Source organism: Rattus rattus, chromosome 2, assembly GCF_011064425.1.
Source record: "Rattus rattus isolate New Zealand chromosome 2, Rrattus_CSIRO_v1, whole genome shotgun sequence".
In the NCBI taxonomy this organism is placed as follows: domain Eukaryota; kingdom Metazoa; phylum Chordata; class Mammalia; order Rodentia; family Muridae; genus Rattus; species Rattus rattus.
Window position 1 is genome coordinate 1,566,411 of NC_046155.1, and position 19,911 is coordinate 1,586,321.

At 51.4% G+C, this 19,911-nt stretch overlaps 2 protein-coding genes across 2 annotated transcripts; one reads left to right on the plus strand and one right to left on the minus strand.

The window, feature by feature from the left end:
• Window positions 1-263: 263 nt before the first annotated feature.
• Sac3d1 (SAC3 domain containing 1) lies at window positions 264-2,678 on the plus strand. Its single transcript, XM_032891081.1, is given in 3 exon segments — window positions 264-284; window positions 286-1,057; window positions 2,085-2,678. Coding segments are annotated over 3 exon segments (1,290 nt in total). The 3' UTR covers window positions 2,582-2,678.
• On the minus strand, window positions 2,664-16,170 carry Naaladl1 (N-acetylated alpha-linked acidic dipeptidase like 1). The gene is made up of 18 exons (XM_032891082.1): window positions 15,960-16,170; window positions 15,706-15,878; window positions 15,503-15,624; window positions 15,039-15,161; window positions 10,479-10,762; window positions 10,293-10,397; window positions 9,715-9,800; window positions 9,472-9,591; window positions 6,176-6,261; window positions 6,005-6,068; window positions 5,855-5,922; window positions 5,647-5,738; window positions 5,467-5,557; window positions 3,934-4,015; window positions 3,679-3,852; window positions 3,515-3,602; window positions 3,324-3,416; window positions 2,664-3,155 (listed from the first exon to the last, which is right to left on the minus strand). The coding sequence occupies exons 1-18, from the start codon at window positions 16,157-16,159 to the stop codon at window positions 2,969-2,971; spliced, it is 2,238 nt and encodes a 745-aa protein (XP_032746973.1). The 5' UTR covers window positions 16,160-16,170; the 3' UTR covers window positions 2,664-2,968.
• Window positions 16,171-19,911: the final 3,741 nt, after the last annotated feature.

The following is a 19,911-nucleotide window of genomic DNA, read 5'->3' on the forward strand; positions in this document are numbered from 1 at the left end:
GCCTAGACTATATAATGACTTCCAGACCATCCAGAGCTACATAGTGATATCTTGTGTTAAAACAAAAGCATTAGGAGAATATCTCCAGAGAAACAATGAAGAATGACAGACACGCAGCACTAGTTTAGCATGTTAAAGAAATGATGGACACATAGGCAAAGTAGGACTACCTACTTCGAGAGCCCTAAGAACAAAAAGCTAAACTAGCAAATCCCAGGCCTGGGGAGGTGTGACCTCATGGCTGGACTACAAACCGGTGCATCATGGGACGATTTAAAGGAGAAAAACCGAAGCCAGGCGCGGTGGATTATGGGAGGCGTTTCTAAAGGCCGCCGGAGCCGCAAATCGAGAAAACCGGGTGAAGAGGGGTGTGCTAGCCAGACTGGATCCCAAGCCTGTTCCCCGAGCCCACCGCAGGATGCAGTACCGCGCTTCCGTTGGCCCAGCGATGCTGAGTGTGCATCCTCTACCCACAGCCCAGCCATGTCCCACTACAAACTGCCCATGGGCCTGTGCCCAGACATGTGTCCGGCTGCGGAGCGCGCCCGACGCGAACGCGAGCGCCGCCTGCACCGACTGGAGGTTGAGCCAGGCGGCTGTGGGAATGCTCCCCGAGCCGACCCGAGGCGCACAGTGAAGGAGTACAGCCGTCCGGCAGCCGGCAAACCCCGGCCCCCGCCAAGCTTGCTGCGGCCGCCCCCAGTGCTCCTGGCCACCGTGCGCTACTTGGCGGGTGAGGTGGCCGACCGCACCGACGTGTCGTGCGCGGAGGTGGCGAGCTTCGTGGCCGACCGCCTGCGGGCGGTGCGGTTGGATCTGTCGCTGCAGGGCGTGGACGACGCGGAAGCGGCGGCGGTGCTGGAGCCGGCGCTGGCCACGCTGCTGGTCGTGGTGGCGCGGGTGCGGCCTGAAGAGACGCGCGGAGTGGCGGACCCAGTGCTGCTTCAGACTCAAGTGCAAGAAGGCTTCGGTTCGCTGCGGCGCTGCTACGCGCGGGGCAAGGCCCCGCACCCCCGCCAGGCTGCCTTTCAGGGCCTCTTTCTGCTCTACAACTTGGGTGAGTCGGATCCCGGAGAACAAAGTGCGGGGACCCGAGGAGCTTGGGGTCGGGGAGAAGCAATTCTAGCTAGCAACAACGGCAGACTCTAGCTTGGGAGTACGGTAGCTTCCATCCTTCAGCAATAGCTTCTCCTTGGGAAAGTCAGTTCCTAAGAGTCCCGACTGGGACCCCCCAGGCCTGTCATTCTCAAATTGGGCAGTTTTCTGCATAGTAGATGTAGAAGAAAGTAGGATAGTATTGAGAAGTTGACCTAGAAAGTTTCCAAATTTGTAAGAACTACTCCGTGGGCTGGCCCATAAATATATCTGACAGGAGTTGCTAAAAGGTTCCCTTCTGTGGGTGGTTTACTTAATTATAAGAAAGCCCTGTGGGCGTGCTGACAGGTGCCTTGTATTGGAACACTTTGGAGGCAGAGGCAGGCAGATATTTTGGTGATTTTTATATGCAGATACAGTATATTTGGATCATACACACACACACAGTGACTCTTAAATTCACTAATTTCCAAAAGTGACCCAAGGTTCCAGTGGCCAAGATTTCCTGGAAAGGAAACTAGTGCAGAGTCTTCCTCAAAAAAAATGACCTTTCCAGATAGAGAAAGTGTAGCGAAGCCAGCACCTAAAATCCTTTTGCTACTGAGCAGCAGTGGGAAACCTAAGTCAGAAATCTTAAATTAGGGTCCAGCATAATAGCCTGCACTATAGGACAGCCTCAGGCAAGCCTTCAAGTTATTTTGGCCGTGCCCCTATATAAATGTAAAACACTGCCCACTTCTGCCTCATAAGGATTTAGACAGAAGGAGGTCTGATCTTGTGGCACCTCAAAAAGACTGGATCTTTCTTGGAAGAGGAGAGAAGAAGTGGGTTAGCCTCTCTGAGGGAACATGACAGATTGGCAGGTAGGCAGAACCAAGCTCTGGAAGTGGGCTTGCCTGGAACTAGAGGTGTACATGGCGTGGGGCTGGAGGGCATGGGATGTGAGCTGCGCCTGATGCGGAAAGCATCGAGCATCCTTGTTTGTATAGGTTCCGTGGAAGCCCTGCAGGAGGTTCTGCAGCTGCCTGCCGCCCTGCGTGCCTGCCCACCCCTTCAGACTGCCTTGGCTGTTGACTCTGCCTTCCGTGAAGACAACTATGCCCGACTGTTCCGTCTGCTTCGGACCCTGCCCTACCTACAGAGCTGCGCCGTGCAGGAACACATTGGCTATGCCCGCCGAAAAGCCCTGTCCCGCCTGTCCCGTGCCCTGAGCACTCCCAGAGGACAAACCCTGCCTTTGGACTTCATAGTACACCTTCTGGCCCTGGATGGGCTCCAGGAAGCGCAGGACCTGTGCCAGGCCCACGGACTGACCTTGGATAAAGATAGAGTTATATTTCTGAGGGGTCAGTACTCTGAGGAAGGACTCCCATCCCCTGGTACCTGCCACATACTAGTGGGAAGCAAGCTGCAGGGACACACCCTGGAGGAAGTGGTCATGGCAGAGGAAGATAAGGACATTCACAGACCTGGGTCTCCCACTTGAGCGGTTTCATTTCCCACGAGACCTGGATCCGAACACCTAGGGCTCTTTTTCACGACTCCCAGACAATAAAAGGAACTCATTATGATTTTCAAACAAGGACAGGAACGTCTAGACTTTGTTTATTTGAGGGTTAAGAGAGGAGATAGAGGAGAGGAACAGGAAAGCAGGCTGAGCAAGGGCTTAGCCTCTATATTACTTTGGCCCCAGATTCACCCACTACCATGAGCAGGTGTCCTTAACTCCAGGGACTCCCAGCTGTTGCTATAGAAACTCTAGAGTGCTTCCTGGTTGTACCTACTCCTGGTCTCAGAAAGGACTGGGACATAACCCAGAGAAACAGGTGCAAGAGGTGCAAGATAAGAAAAGGCCCCAGGGACAGGGCTAGGGTTAGAGGTCAGTCACAGGTTGCAGGGTGGCTGCTGCGCCCTCCAGGGCCACTACTGCAATGCTAAGCTGCCTCTCTACTTCAGCCCAAGCTTCAGCTCCGGAGTTGATTTCCTGGGCCCTAGCATAAGCATTGGCCAGACCTGGGAATGTGGCAACAGAGGCTGTGTTGGGTGCCCAGAGCACGTGGCTGAAGAGAAAGGGCAAGCAAGGGTCAGTGAGAGGTTACCTGGGACTCAGCACAGTCAATAGGCAAGCATAAAACTCCTTTCTGGTCTCTGAAAGCCAGGGCTTACAGCAGTGTAGGGTGGGAGGTAATTGTTCACCCCTCCTCCCCAGAGCTTTGGCACAGGCTCACCTATAATATCGCTCCTCTGGGAAAGCCCTCGGGTTCAGGAATGCCCGTTCCAAGAGCATTAGCTGGTCATTGACCATCCGTACCTGCAGAGGACTGGAGAGCATGTGTGTCACTCTGCAAGCCAGCATTTCAGCTGCTGGCTTGGTGCACGAGTGCCCCCTCCCAGGCACCTGCCCACTGCTGACACTCACTCAGGGCTGCTCTTCTGCAGCGTCAAGATGTGTTGGTCCAAGGCTGCAGCTGCTGCCTTAAACTTCTCCACTGCGGTCACCAAGGGCCCTGGGTAGGGAACACCTGGCTTAGCCCTGCCCGGGGATACAGGGCTCCCCAAGACTCCATGTCGGGGTGTGCATACCCAGACTGATGTTATGATTCTCTAACAGGGTGACAAGGTTCTCTTGAGCAGCCTGTAGGAAACTCTGTAGTGTCTCACTATAGTCACTGACATTGAGGGGCAGGAAGAGGCTGTCACTCAGCCGGAGCAGCACACTCCCAGCAGTCCGGGCCACAGCCTGGTGGCTGCTGAAACCTATGGAGGGGACACAAGGCTAGGGCTGCATCTTCAGCCCATCCTTCTGTCAGCCACAGAATGCCCCTGTCCCTTCCTCACCAGGGTCCAGAAACTTCTCCACATAATCAAACGTGTCAAACGCTGTGTGGTAGGTTGGGTAGATCCTGGCTGAGGTCTTGCTCTAGAGGAATAAGGAAGAGGGGGTAGGGTAGGCTTGGGGTGGGAAATCTGGGTACCCACAGTGCCACAATGTGAACCGTGTGGGCTTTAGAAGCTCCACTTCAGAGGAGGAGCTGAGGGTCAGGGACTGGCCTGCCTGGCAGCACCCAAATAGGGTGAGCCTGGGGCATGTGAGAATCCCAGCTCCACCTCAAGGACAGCACAGCCAGGGGGAAAGGGATTGAGAGCATCCACTCGAGCTACAGGGTGCATGCACTGTAGCTCCCACCTCAATCCCCACGAGTGAATCTTTCCCTAACATTTCTTAAGTCGTGCTGATACCCACACAAACGTTTGCACACTCAGTTCTGCTTAGTCACTGCCATTCTACAACTGATTGACAGCAGTCTGTCTTTTCCTAGTCCTGAATAAGGCCTAACAGGACATGACAGCATTGCAGAATGAGTAAGGTGGAGCAACTTCAAATCAATACAGCCAATGCAGGTTATTGATGAGCAGAAACAAGGCCTAGGAAAGCCGGCCTGTGTTGCCCAATGCTAACAGCTAGTTTTAACTGTCAACTTGATACAATCTAGAAACACCTGGGACAAGTCCTGGGTGGCCTGTGGCAATGTCTGTGGGAGTCAGTCTATCTTATTACATTTACTGAGGTGAGAGGACTGAAGGGACTCTGGCCAGCTTGGGCAGGCCCTGCCCTTCTCCCCGATTCCCTTTGCCTTGCTAATCTAAGTGCTGTTAGATTATATTCCTAAAGCTGGCCACCAAGGTCTATCCCCTTATTTGGCCACTCCCTCCTTCTGAGGTCCAGCTATCAAAACATTGAAATCCAGCAATCAAAAGACCCCTTTGGCTTACCGAGTTAGCATGCCCAATTAAAATTCAACACTTCATCCTAACATGGGATTTCCCCTTTTATGTTTAAACCGCCATTTGCCTATGGACCTTGTCTGTCTCTATTCAGAGAGTTGTTCGTCCTTCAGAATAAATACCTTTCCCCCTTCTCCCTCATTCTTCATCTCCTGTCTTTATCTCATATTCCCTGCCCTCTGTCACTCTGTGCTAGAAACTTGGTCTGGGGTCCTGAGCTGGTGTTTCTCCCTGCCAGGACCATACTGTGGGCAGCACCATTCCTAGGTCAGGGATGGAGAAATTGGCTGAGCTTAGTAACCACTGAGCATCTACTCCTTACTTTCTGCTCTTAACTGTGAGTGTGAATGTGTTCCATTCTCTGGTGCTCCTGCCACTGTGACCTGCTCTAATAGACCAGGACCTGGGCTTGTGCTAAAATAAACCCTTCCTCCTCAAAGTCGCTTTTGTCACAGCAACAGGAAACAAAACTAAGACACAGTTGACAGCTGTTTAGTGAATGAACCAGATCTGGTCTGGACTAGATCTTCCCTGAGATCTGACCAGCAGTGCTGGGAAGGGAGTGATGTGGAAGACTCTACTCACCCGGTCATAGGTGTAGGCAAGGTCCATGGAGGTGATGCCCAGGAAGTGAATGAATGAGGCATAGTCGCTGCCTGCACCCAGTGTGCCCATGCTAGACGAGGGAAGAAGACGGGGTCTTGGGGATGCCAGGTAGTCAAGCTGGGCCTATAGGCCCCCTACCCATCTGACTTATGGGCTCACCTGGGAACCAGTCCATATACTGGACTACTGCGGTTAGTATATCGGATCCAGTTGTCATAGACACTGAGGCCACTGGAGCCTGGTGCACTGATCTGGTACAGAGGAACATCCACTGGTTCAGGAAACCCAGCCTCAACAACCAGATGTGACCTGTGGGCTCCGGCCCTGCCCACCCTATACTGCATAATCCACCCATACCCCCTTGTACCTCTTTGGTGGCAGAGAAGATCACGCTTTGTACAGGGGGTGTCCCCTGTGCCCGGAGGGTAGCATTGGCTGTGAGAGGAAGCAAGGGGGCCTGTTCAGACCCAGTCCCTTCCTCTCCCAGCCCACTCCCAGCTAGCCAAGCCTCCCATACAGAACACAGAGATGTCCACGTTGATGTAGGTCACTGTGCGCTCCTGCAGCTTGCTGAGGAACTCCTGTGCCAAGGGAGGGTAGGAGAGAGGGCAAGCGACATCAGTCCATTAGTCCATTGCTGCCCCATCCAAGGACTCCTACTACTCACTCCTTTGTGAGGCTCACTCACCTCTGTGAATTCTGTGGAGCCGATGAGCCCGAACTCCTCTGCTCCCCAGCTGGCAAATATGATGGATCTACGGGGCCGCCAGGTGCCTGGACAGAAGAAGAAGCCATGAGGAGTTGAAGGGCAGGGTCCTCTGACCCAAGGAGACTTAGGGAGTAGGCTGGGGACATGGAAGGGAGGGAAGAGCTAGAAAAGATGGTCAGACCACACCACCTGGCACCCTTCTGCCAGTCTTGCAGGAGACAGTCCTTTTTCTAGCCTCCCACCTTCAACACACTGTACCCTGAGATCCTTGGATCAGTGGGCCTCTTTTGACCTGAATGCCCCACCTCCTCTCTGGTCCATTGTAGGCCTGCTTTGAGAAAATTTGATCCTCTACCCTCAATCTCTAAATATCCCACAAAACACTTGTTGCTAATAGATTGGTAGTTGCTGAATAGTTTTGTCCCAAATCAACCTGACAACAGGGGTGATGGGGGGATGGGAAGGGTGAGCCTGGAGAGATGCTCAACCATTACGAGCACTGGCTGCTCTTCCAGAGGACCAAGGTTCTACTCCAAGCACCCACATGGAGGCTTCCAACCTCCAGTTTCAGAGGATGCAATGCTCTCTTCTGGCCCTCACAGTACTGCATGCACATGGTACACAGACAATCATAAAAGCAAAGCACCCATACACATAAAATAAAAATAAAGGAAAAAGAAAGTGTCTTCCCACTTCACAGTTGAAGAAATGGAGTCACTTAGAAGTTAAATGCCTTGCCCTAGGTCATAGCCACTAGGCAGCACAGCCAGGTGCAAATCCAGACATAGGTTCCAGAGGCGTATGATTTATTTACCCAGGGCCTGACCCTGCCTCCTACAGCATTCTGCGGCCCAGTTTCCACCTCCAGGCTACCTGCCCACAGTCCCTAGCCACACCCTTGAGACTCTGATGCTTGCCCCTTCATCATCTCCGTACTCCCTCAGCCCTGTGCTCCCTCAGCTCTGTGCTCCCTCAGCTCCATGCTCCCTCAGCTCTGTGCTCCCTCAGCTCTGTGCTCCCTCAGCTCTGTGCTCCCTCAGCTCTGTGCTCCCCCTCAGCTCCGTGCTCCCTCAGCTCTGTGCTCCCCTCAGCTCCGGCTCCCTCAGCTCTGTGCTCCCCTCAGCTCCGTGCTCCCTCGGCTCCGTGCTCCCCGGCCTCAGCTCTGTGCTCCCTCAGCTCTGTGCTCCCTCAGCTCCGTGCTCCCTCAGCTCCGTGCTCCCTCAGCTCCGTGCTCCCTCAGCTCTGTGCTCCCTCAGCTCCGTGCTCCCTCGGCCTCAGCTCTGTGCTCCCTCAGCTCCGTGCTCCCTCGGCCTCAGCTCTGTGCTCCCTCAGCTCCGTGCTCCCTCGGCCTCAGCTCTGTGCTCCCTCAGCTCCGTGCTCCCTCGGCCTCAGCTCTGTGCTCCCTCAGCTCTGTGCTCCCCTCAGCTCCGTGCTCCCTCCTCAGCTCCCCTCAGCTCTGTGCTCCCTCAGCTCCGCCCTCGGCCTCAGCTCTGTGCTCCCTCAGCCCCCCTCAGCTCTGTCAGCTCCCTCCCCTCAGCCTGTGCTCCCCAGCTCTGTGCTCCTCGGCCTCAGCTCTGTGCTCCCTCAGCTCCATGCTCCCTCGGCCTCAGCTCTGTGCTCCCTCAGCTCTGTGCTCCCTCAGCTCCGTGCTCCCTGTTTTGTTGCACCTCTGGCTGCAGCTGGATCATCTGATCATTATTGTCTGTTTCTTATTTTGTTGTTTTCTAAAACAGGGTCGTGCTATATAGTCCTGGTTGGCCCAGAACTACCTATGTAACACAGAATGGTCTTAAACTCACCATTCTCCTGCCTCAGCCTCCCCAGTATTGCTATCACAGACATGTGCTACCATTCCAGAGCTCATCTTTTGTATCAGAGCCTGGCTTCAAATTCACTGTGTAGCTGGGATGGCCTTGAACTTTGATTCTCTTGCTCCTTCTGCCAAACCCAGGGCCTCCTATATGCTAGGCCTACAACTTTACCCACGCTTTACCAACTGACCTACAACCCCAGACCCTATTGATTCACTGGTGTATTTACTCATTAGATAGGGAGGGTCTCATTCTGTGGCCATGGCTGCTCTGACACTCATTCTGTAGACCAGACTGGCCTCAAACGGCTTGCACGCCTCTCGCCACAGCCTCCTGAGGACTGAGCTTCAGACATAAGCCACCACACCTAACACTCACCTTGTGGCTGAAGAGAAAGGCATTAAATATAGCGTGAATTATGTTTGCAGCTACTAATCCCACACTTTCTCTTGCCAGTAATGTATGACCTGATGGCAGTCAGGTCAACCAGGCTGAGGGAAATATAACAAAAGACACAGAGCAGACTAAGGCACTGTTAGAAACAAAGGGACACAGTGAGACACACTGTGTGTCCTGGGTTAGATCGCCAAGGTGCTGTGTCCGTGCCAGGGCGTTTGTGTGTACAGTCCATAGCTTAGGGATTTTGTTGGTTTTCATTCTTGTTTCTAGAGGGCCCACACTCCATACTAGTTATTAGTAATTCCTGACAATCTATTATTTAGATAAATCCATTATTTAGATTCTGCCTATACTTGAGAGATTAAATTATAATAAATGCATCAGAAAAGGATTGTCCAAGTTTGTTTGTTTGTTTGTTTGCTTGTTTGAGATGAGGGCTCCATGGCCTGAAACTCACCCAAGTAGACTAGACTGGCTGGCCACAGTCTTCCAGGGACCTACCTGCTGCTCCCAGCTGACACCTGCCCTCCTCTGCTGGCATCTGCCACATCTGTTTGACCTTCCATCGTTGCTAACAGCCCTCCAGTTCATCTCACAAGTGTCTTTTCCAACCCAGAGACAGAAGCCCTCAACCTTCTTCCTGCCCTCTCCTCTCATTACCTTGAGCATCCCTTGACGCTCAGCTTCCTCCTTAGCTATGATTCCTTGCTCTGAGGAGCCATGCCTTCCCTTGAGTGTCTCCCGTGCTGGAATGTCTCCAGAATGGAGAGACCTGGCTTTAAAAGCAAGGCACCTTATGGGCAGAGCTTGGATGGATCATGTTCGCAGCCTGTGGGGCCTGACTCTCCCAGCACACATAGAAGGATCTTGGGGACGACTGCATATATCAATAATCTGTTACTGTGCCCTGAGGCTCCCAAGGCCAGGGTCTGGCACCCAGGTTCTAATGCCTCCAGGGCTCCTGCCTGGCTCAAGTAAGCTCTGGAGAGGAAGGAAACAGAAGAAGTGGGCAGGAAATGACTCTGGGGCTTCTGGGGGAGTGACCAGAAGAGAGCATGGCCTCACCCTTCTTTAGCAAGGTCCCCAGGACTCGAGAGATCTCCAAGAGGACAGCAGTGCCACTGCTGGGGTCCACTGCCCCGTGTACCCAGCTGTCCCGGTGGTTTCCGTAGATCACGTATCGATCTGAAGGGAGGACTGGAATCAGGGGGCAGAGAAGGGACAACAGAGGGGGAGCAGGCCAAGGTGGGCTGCAACCAGGGCAGGACCCAGGGAGACTTGCGCAGGACTTGGTGCAAACAGGCTCACCAGGCTCCACTGCCCCCCGGATAATGCCCAGGACGTTGGAGGAGTTCCTCAGCTCCAGCCTGTTGTAGACACTCACTTTCACCTCACTAGGGGTGGGACGAAGGATAAGATTAGAATTTAAGCCTTCTCCTGTCCTCCTATCAGATTCAGAAGAAAGTGAGGCAAGAGAGGGAAGGTGACACCATCAGTCGTTTGCCCAGTAGGACCAAGAAAGGCAGTAAGCAAAGCTGCTCTCTTTGGGTTGGGAGCCTTCTTAGCTTGTAAAGAGGGGACACCTGGTGGCCAGGGACGTTCAGATGGGAAAGCGGACAGGGGCCAGGAATGCACTGCCCAGGTCTAGGAGCAGGGTCAAAGGAAGTAGTAGTAGCTGAATTGGGTGGGAAGTGGGTGGGAGGGGCAGGGAGACCCCATGGGGTCTGGTGGGTCATTTCCTTTCAGTGAGCTTCCCCCAAAGACTAAGCCATTTTGGAAAGGGCTGGGAGACCGCCTCGAAGACTGAAGAAGGAATGTTGGGTAAGAAGGTGTCAAGGGAAGAAGGGAACTGGGGGAAGAGAGGGAAGAGAGACGCCTTGCCTCACCTGCCAGCCGGGAAGTTTCCGTTTGGCTCGAAACCCGGTCCCAGCTTGTACTCACAACCCAGTGCTCCCTGCCAGGAGTCGGGGGCGGATGTTCCATTGAGGTTACTGGGGAGGAGAGAATGACTGTGAGGGTAAGTTTGGCATCTGCAGGTGTCTGGGGTCAAGACAGACTGGGCACAGGCTCACCAGAGCAGATTTTTCGCATCCTCAAAGCCGATAGGCTGGGTGGGAATTGGGGGAAATCCCGAGATGTTATGAGGATCCAGGCGGAAAGATACGGGGTGGGCTGGAAGGTAGGGAGTCAGAGGGTCCCCAAAATACTCATAGTAGGAGCCTCGCTCCACACCAGAAGGGGGCAGTCCCCAGGAGTTGGGGAAGGTTTCATTAGGCAAGCTCTTCCCGTCATTGATATCACCAGGGTCCGTGTATACCAGCACTCCGACAACTCCATGCCTGGCAGCATTGATGGCCTGCAGAAGGCAGAACAAGCTATGTGTAAGTGACAAGTGGGGACACGCCCTATGCTCCCCCTCTCCTCTCTACCTGGAAACCAGAGGTGCTGTCTTCCCATGAGCAAGGTAGTGTTGGCCCAAAACATTTATGGTAGAACTACTTGGGCCACTAGGGGATGGTCTGGCAAAAAAAAAAAAAAAAAAAAAAAAAAGTAGGTATCCCGTGGTGGAATACTACCAAGGTATAAAAGAGTGAGATGTAAGTCATTTGTGGTGGCCAAAGCCTACCAATACCAACACTCAGGAAGCAGAGGCAAAGGATTGCTGTGCAGTTGAGGCTAGCCACGGCTACAGACGGAGACTCAGAGTCTCAAAGGAAGAGACGTGCACCCTTCACAGCAGCACTGGTCTGGACATCCACAGTGTGAACAGCCCAACTGTCCACCAGGGTACGAATGAATAAGAAAGGGGTGGTTTATCCAAGGATGACCTTGAACTTCTGATCCTCCTGCCTCCACCTCCCCAGTGCTGAGATTACAGGCATGTGCTACAACATCCAGTTTTATGGGCCGCTGGGAATAGACTTTAGGGCCTCGTACATGCCAAGAAACCACTCTACCAGCTGACCACATCCCCAGTCCAACAATGGAATGATGCTAGTCTGCCTTGAGAAGGAATAAAGTCCTCAAACAACCTCAAGAAACCTTAAAATGTTAAACTGGTTAAGTAAGTCAAATATAAAAAATACATATTGCTGGCACAGTTTTGCATAACCTGTATCCCGGTACTCAGGGGGCACAGGCAGGCAGATCTCTGTGAATTAGGGGAGAGAGTCTGGTCTACACAGAAAGTTCCAGGATAGTCAAGGCTACATAGAGAGACCCTGTCTCAACAAACAGACAGTCAACAACAAAAACCCCACCAACAATAAACTTCACCTCAAATGAATCAGACACCCTCTTCTGGACACTAAAGGCACCCACACAACATAAGGATGCACAGACAGGCACATAGACAGACAGACAAAAAGCAAATGTTTAAAGTCCTTTATCATTTTAAAAAAAATAAGGGGCTGGAGAGATGGCTCAGTGGTTAAGAGCACCCAACTGCTCTTCCAGAGGTCCTGAGTTCAATCCCCAGCAACCACATGGTGGCTCACAACCATCTGTAAAGAGATCCGATGCCCTCTCCTGGTGTGTCTGAAGACAGCTACAGTGTACTTACATATAATAAATGAATAAATAAATTTAAAAAAAAATAAAATAAGGAAGTGGGTGGTGCTGGAGAGATGGCTCTGTGGCTAAGAGCACTGGCTGCTCTTCCAGAGGACCTGGGTGTAGCTTCCAGCACCCACACAGCAGCTCTTTAGCATCTCCAGTTGCAGGGGATCTGACACTCTGATGCCCTCTTTAGCCTCTGTGGGCACTGCATTTACATGCCAGCAAAACACTAATACACATCAATCAAAATTACAAAAGAAATCGGAGTTGAGGTTATCAGAGGCCTGTGGTACAAAGTGAAGAGAAATTGTTAAGTAGAGTTTCAGTTTCAGAAAAAAAAAAAAAAAAACAAAACAACAACAAAAAAACAAAAACAAAAAACCAGGTGTGGGGACCCACACCTTTAACCCCAGCACTCAGATCTCTATAAATTCAAGGCCAGCCTGATCTACAAATAGAGTTCTAGGACAGCCCGAGCTGTTACACAGAAAAACCCTGTCTCAAAATACAAAAAAGAAAGGGGGATGGAGTGAGGTGGGAGGAGGGGAATTTCCATTGCAAGATTTATTATTTTTTCACTTGTGTGTGTCTGTGTGTATGTGTGTGTCTGTATGTGTGTTTGTATACATAAGTGTAAGTCCCTGAGGAGGCCAGAGGTGCCAGATCCTCTTGGCACTAAAGTTTTAGGTGGTTGTGAGTCCCCTGACATGGGATCTGGAACTGAATGCAGGCCCTCAGCAAGAGCAGAATGTACTTTTAATAGCTGCGTTGTCTCTACAGCCCCCAGAATGTTGGTTTTTAACAATGCTGAGGTGCTGAACAGGGGCAGTGACAATGGTGCACATTGCCGATGTTCTTAACTTCCAGACTTTAAAATGCTGACAGAAAAACCAGGCACGGAAGCTCACAGCTGTAATCCTAGCATTCTAAAGGATGAAGCAGGAGATCACCTTGGTTGATGGACTAACCAGGGTGGTTAGCTTAAATTACCGGTAACACCCAACCCCAATGTCTGTCAGTCTGTCTGTCTCTCTGTCTGTCTGTCTCTCTCTCTCTCGTGTGTGTGTGTGTGTGTGTGTGTGTGTGTGTGTGTGTGTGTGTGTGTGTGTGTGTGTTCTTCTGTCTGTGCACACATATAGGAGGCCAGAGGTCAGTGACAGGTGTTTTCCTCAATCACTTTCTGCCTAATTTCTTGTTTGTTTGGGTCGTTGCTTTTGCTTTGTTTATGGAGCTGCCTTGGACCTCTCTATGTGGTTCAGGCTAGTCTCAAAGTCATGCAGATCCTCCTGTCTTTGCTGGGATTAAAGGTGTCTGACACTGAGCCAGGCTTTTTTTTTTTACTGACCTGAAAAACACAACATAGACCTAGCTTAGCCTGGAGCTCACAGAGATCTGTCCACCTCTGCCTTCCTCTTGAGGGATTAAAGGCATGCCCACTTCTACCTTATTTTTGGAGATAGACTCTCTCCCTGAAATCTAGAACTCGCCAATTCAGCTAGACTGGCTGGCCATCCACTGAGCCCCAGGGTCCTCTGTGTGGCAGAAGGAGCTTATAGGACATGTTAGTAACATATCCTATGTTATCATATCATATCATATCATATCATATCATACCATATCATATCATAGGTCTATTTGTTTTAGTTAACCCTGCCTCAGGCCCTAGATACAAAGTTGGTATCAGCAAACACTGAACAGACTCAGGGCCTGAGCTCAGCACCCAGGGAAGGAGCACACAGTAGGAAGAAAGGAGACTCAAACACAGCAAATCTCAGAAGTGTGGCTGCCCCCGTTAGCAGAGGGGCCGGGCCCACTGAGCTGCAGAGTAACTGCCTGCCTTAGTGTCTCTGCCTTCTCACTCTGTAACCTGGCTGTGGAGGAAATGACACAGCCAGGAGATTTGGGCTGATTTGGTTTTTCTCTGTGTAACCCTGGTTGTCCTAGAACTCAGAGATCCGCCTGCCTCTGTCTACCAAGTGCTGGGACCAAAGGTGTGTGCCACCACCGCCCAGCTAGAAATGCCTGGGGCTTTTGTTTGTTTGTTTTGAAAAGCCAGTTTGTAACTGGCTTCAGCCTGCTACTTTCACAGATCACCAAGTCTCTGAATAAAACACAACTTAAAGACTCGATTCCTGGGCTGGCGAGATGGCATCACAGGAAAAAATGTCCTGGTCACCAAGCCTGACAACCTGACCCTAGGACACAGATGGAAGAAGGAAGAATTCACCGCTAAACGTTGTCTCTGTTTCCACACAGAAGGAGCATCTTCCCCTCAAAAAGTAATTAAACAAATAAATAAAAGTGTTTTTTAAAAAAGGTTTAGGGGTTGGGGATTTAGCTCAGTGGTAAGGTCCTGGGTTCGGTCCCCAGCTCCGAAAAAAAAAAAAGGTTTAAAAAGAACTTTTAAAATGTTTTTAAATTTTCACAGGGGCTGGAGAGATGGCTTAGCGGTTAAGAGCACTGACTGCTCTTCCAGGGGTCCTGAGTTCAAATCCCAGCACCCATACGGTGGCTCACAACCATCTGTAATGAGGTCTGATGTCTTCTGGTGTGTCTGAAGACAGCGACAATGTACCCACATACATGAAAGAAATAAATCAATCTTTCTCTCTCTCTCTCTTTTTTTTTTAAGATTTATTTATTATATGTAAGTATACTGTTGTCTTCAGACGCACCAGAAGAGGGGAGGGGAGGGGGGAAGGGGAGGGGAGGGGAGGGAGGAGGAGGAGGAGGAGGAGGAGGAGGAGGAGGAGGAGGAGGAGGAGGAGGAGGAGGAGGGCTGGAGAGATGGCTTAGCGGTTAAGAGCACCCGACTGCTCTTCCAGAGGTCATGAGTTCAATTCCCAGCAACCATATGGTGGCTCACAACCATCTGTAAAGAGATCCGATGCCCTCTTCTGGTGTCTCTCCTGTTGGCCTTTGTGGTACCAGGCACCATGAGCTGAGCTCAAGTGTTCATGTGACACTAATGCTCCTCCTCTTTCCACTCCTGTTTCCTCTCTGTCCTCTTCCTCCTGTTTTCCTGTCCATTGCTGGTCCTACACCCAGATCCCTGCACGATGAATGCTACTCACCTTGGCCCCACGCCCCACGCTCCCGTAGCGAGTCAGTGCGATGGTGCCTTTAAGGTTGATGCCCTCAGCCTCTAACTTCTTGAAGTCGTCTTCCGAGCCTCGGTTGGCATAGACAAGGGGGCCCTGAGACCAGAAGGAGAGAGCTGTACCCGGGTTTATCCAAAGGCAATTACAAAGGGCTACAAAGATGGATTAGCAGCAAGAAGACTCTTGGTTCTGTCTCCCCACCTTACCCAGAGCTGGAGATAAAGATAGTTGCTCTCTTCTCTAATGTGCTACGCAAGGCTTTGGGCAGGGATCGCTATGACTGATGGAGGATAGGAATAACAACACGGGTAAGATCAGTGGAGGGGGTTTGAGGCTCCACTTGAAGACTTCTCTGATGCCTCTGCTTTAGAGGGAGAGAGGCGAAAACCAAGGAGAGCTAGAATATCATAATGGGGGGGAGGGGTGTTCCAGCTCACCTTTGGGGTCCCAGGGGGAGCGTAGGCAGCATAAGGTTGCAACACATTGGGCTCTGCCTGCTCCCCAGTCAGATTCTTCTCGAAGGGTTGGAAGGAGTGGAAGACCGTCCCATTGGGGCCCACTGAGAAGAGTAAGAAGGCGGAGTCAGCAGTGCACCGAGCAGCAGCTCTCACCACCCCGACATCCCTGGGCTTGACCTCACCGACTTCCACGATGTTAGGCTGCTCTGTGCTGGGGAAGGAGAGCAGGACCGTATACTCATAGGTCTTGGCTGTGTCTAGCCCACTCGCCGAATCCTTCCAGCGCTCCAGCAGCAGCTGCACCAGGGCCTCATCCCGAGCGCTGGTGGCCACATGTGGTTCCTTGGAGAGTTCTCTGCAGGTGGGCAGGGGAGAGTGGAGTTTATCAGAGGAAGCCTCTAGCTAACAGGTTTCTTTGAGCAGACCTACTTCTCACCGGAGGTTCTCTCGGATCCTACTAGCATCTAGTTGTCCCATTACAGAGTCAAGGATCGCCAGGTCCAGGTCCTGGGAGTCTGAAGCACTGGAGGCCAGAGGTTCAGTTGCTTTGGGGATGGCGAAGTGCCCCAGGATGATCCCCAGCCCCAAGAGGGCGGCTGCCCCGATGCCCACCCCTAGTATTTTCGCCCAGTGCATCCTGTGGTAACAGCCCTGCAGTCCTGGCTGGGCTTCCTTATTTATGAGGTGTCTGGCTGGTTAACCATTACTTATGGGTGGTGACGTTCTTTTGCCCCTATGGGTGAAGAGCCAGGAGACATCCTGCAGGGCCAGCAGGGAGGTGACACCTGGACCACATTTTGCCTTTCTCCGAGGGAACCAGGACAATGCAAGGACACACTACCAGCAAAGGGAATGGTCCTTTTCGGGGTCTCCCTGGAAAATGGATACCATATCAGGCCTGGGAGTCAGGATCCTGACTGCCCCACTGTGAGCGTGGTTTCCTGCTGTGTCCTCACTGGGGTTGGCCAGTCTCTGACTCTGGTATCTTGCTGGCTTGAGCCAATTTTTTAGTTCAAATGATGTCATTTTGCTAGACGTGCTGTGTGATGTTAGACAGTTCACGTAGCTTCTCTGAGCCCATTTTCTTTGCTAGAAAATAGTGACGATAAAGACTTTCCTTACATAACCATATTGTTGTCTTTATGAAGCAAGATGCTGCCGCCGCTGTAGAAATGTTTAGCCCAGTGTCAGAGCATGAAAGGAGTGAAGTCTGGCAGGATTGTCTGTCTCTGTCCCTCAGACATTTCAGTTTGTGGGACTCTTAAAGGGGGTGCCTGTTTTACAAGCTAAATCAGGAAACCCGTTGCCCAGGCAAAGCAAAGGTCGATATCCCCGGATGTGGAATTTACCCATCATCCTTTTTTTTTTTTTTTTCAAAGACAGACAAAATCTTATTCTGTAGCCCTGGCTGGTCTACAGCTCAGTAGATCAGGCTAGTAACAAACTCACAGACATCTGCCCTGCTTGCCCCTCTCTGCTGGGATTAGAGGCTGTTCCACCATGCTCTGCCTTAGTCACCTTATCTGTCCCTTCCACCATCTTCCTCCTCCCCTTCCACCATCCTCCTCCCTTCCACCATCCTCCTCCTCCTCCCCTTCCACCATCTTCTTCTTCTTCCTCCCCTTCCACTATCTTCCTCCTCCTCCTCCCCCTCCACCATCTTCCTCCTCCTCCTCCCCTTCCACCATCTTCCTCCTCCTCCTCCCCTTCCACCATCTTCCTCCTCCTCCCCTTCCACCATCCTCTTCCTCCTCCTCCCCTTCCACCATATTCCTCTTCCTCCTCCCCTTCCACCATCTTCCTCCTCCTCCTCCCCTTCCACCATCTTCCTCCTCCTCCTCCCCTTCCACCATATTCCTCTTCTTCCTCCCCTTCCACTATCTTCTTCCTCCTTCTCTTCCCATTCCACCATCCTCCCCTTCCTCCTCCACGATCCCACTGCTTATGCATCTTCCTCTCATCACTTTCCCCTTCTGCTCTTCCACTTATCGCTTTAATCCCACCAACCCCTCCATCCATCCACTTACACTCCCTCCTTTGCTCTAACCCTCACTTACTCAGCTCTGGGCCAGCTCCATGGCAGGCCCTGGGGAAGCAAAGTCCAGCAGGAGAGATATAAAGGCTGATTATCAGGGCCCAGGTGATGGCCTTGGGCCTTATCAGAAGATTGCCAATTTAGAGAGCACATACCTTCCTTAAAGAGGAACTAGGGGACAGTTGCTAAGGTTAGCTGATAAGCTGAGCAGAGGTTCTGATGACACCCAGGGCATAGCCACACCCTATCCTGGAAAGATTTAGTTCTTTGAACATTTGAAGCCACAGGTGGGCACAGAGGCAAGAGTGCGTGCATAGTTTTGCTTGAGTCTGGGTTGTGCCTCAGAGCATGGTGAACCACATCTGTCTGTGTAACATTGGAAAAATCAACTCAAGCCAGGCCCCTAGAGGTAGAAGCAGGAGGATTGGAAGTTCAAGACCAGCCTAGGAAACAGTGAGTTTGACGTCAGCCCCATGAGACCCTGCCTAAAATAAGAAGGGTTGGGAAGAAAGCTCAGTCAGTGAAGTGCTTCTGTACAAGCATGAGGACCTGAGTCCCCAGGGTGAGGACCTGAGTGCCACCCCCAGCGCCTCTGTACAAGGCCTGGGCATGGTAACTTATGTCTAGAATCCCAACCCCAGGGTTAGGAAAGTGATCTGCTGGCCAGCCAATATTGCTAAATCAGGGAGCTCTGGGTTCAATGAAAGACTCTATCTCAAAAAATAAGATGAAGGGACCGAAGGGATGACTCAGCTTGCAGACGACCCAGGTTCAGAACCAAAATGGTGGCTCTCAAGCCAGTCACACCTAAGTTCAGTTCCAGAGGATCTGATTCTCTCTTCTGACCTCTGCAGGCACCAGCATGCATACAACACAGAGACACGCACTCACACAGACACACATGCACACAGCACACAGACACACATGCACACAAAACACCCATACACATAAATCTTAAAGGCAGAGGATGAAGGAAGATGCTGACCTCTGATCTCCAGACACATGCACACTTGTACACACACGTACAAACACCGATGCATACACAACACTCTATAAATAAGAAGGGAATGAGCTCTAGCTGCTGGAATCACTTGGTGTTCACACTTTCATAGACACTGGGCTACCTCGGCTGGACGGGCACTGAACATTCTAGACTTCGAGCATTGGTAGAAGAAGTCTCTGCAGGGAGCTAAAACATGTGAGCGCCCTCCCTCCCTCCCCCCTGTGGTAGGAGAGCCACTTAACATCTCTTCCTTCTCTGTTTTCTGGCCCAGTCAGTGACCTTCATCTTCTTTGCTACAGGCACCAACAGTGGGGAAAAAACACGCGCAGGTTATAGTCAGCGCCTGTGCGGTAGAATCACATGACCCCGGGGGCGTCAGGCACAGAACATATGGAACAGGCCTCACGTTTGGGAGTGTCTGCTTAGGCCTCAGCAAGCAGCTGCATCTAGCTTTCACTCCCAACTATTTCTCTGAGCACAACTAGAAAACCATCTTTAGCGTTGTCAGGTCCTATAACAGGTCCTCCCACCACACATCCTAGTTGGGCCCAGATAACAGTTTTATACCCTGTCCTCTCTGCTTTTAAAATACTAGTCATGGGGTTGGGGATTTAGCTCAGTGGTAGGGCGCTTGCTTAGCAAGCGCAAGGCCCTGGGTTCGGTCCCCAGCTCTGAAAAAAAGAAAAGAAAAGAAAAAATAAATAAAATACTAGTCATTTGGGTTAGGCAGTGGTGGTGCACACCTTTGATCTCAGCACTCAAGAGGCAGAGGCAGGTGAATTTCTGAGTTGGAGGCCAGCCACAGATTCCATTCCAGAAAAGCCTGAGCCACACAGAAATCCTGGTCTCAAAAATCAACCAATCAGGCTGGAGAGATGGCTCAGCTCAGCAGTTAAGAGCACTGAGTGCTATTCCAGAGGTCCTGAGTTCAATTCCCAGCAACCACATGGTGACTCACAACCATCTGTCATGGGATCCGATGCCCTCTTCTAGTGTGTCTGAAGACAGTGACAATGTACCCACATACACAAAATAAATAAATAAATCTTTAAAAAAAAAAAAAAAGTAGTAAACTCAATTGCGGGAATCTGACTTGGACTTCAGACTCAGGAAATAGGATCAGATTAAGAACATTTACATTTGCGTTAATGCAAAGCTCAGAGCGGCTCAGCTGAGGCAGTGTGGCAGTCCTTTCGCCTTGGTCATTCTAATGAGCCCCCAGAAAGGTGTTTGAAGGACTTTGTTTATTGCCTTGCTTGTTCCTTGACCCAAAATGATCTTATCATTTTGCGTGTACCTAAAGTGGTATAAAAGCAAACTGGAAAAAAACAATCCGCCTCAGCCTCAGAG

Bases quoted from the DNA above. Each gene is read 5' to 3' on its own strand.
- Naaladl1 (XM_032891082.1), bottom strand. From the start codon at position 16,159: ATGCACTGGGCGAAAATACTAGGGGTGGGCATCGGGGCAGCCGCCCTC. The intron at 15,879-15,959 runs GTGAGAAGTAGG...GCCCACCTGCAG, and splicing joins AGGATCCGAGAGAACCTCCG to AGAACTCTCCAAGGAACCAC. The intron at 6,069-6,175 runs GTGAGTGAGCCT...CCCTTGGCACAG, and splicing joins GCTCCACAGAATTCACAGAG to GAGTTCCTCAGCAAGCTGCA.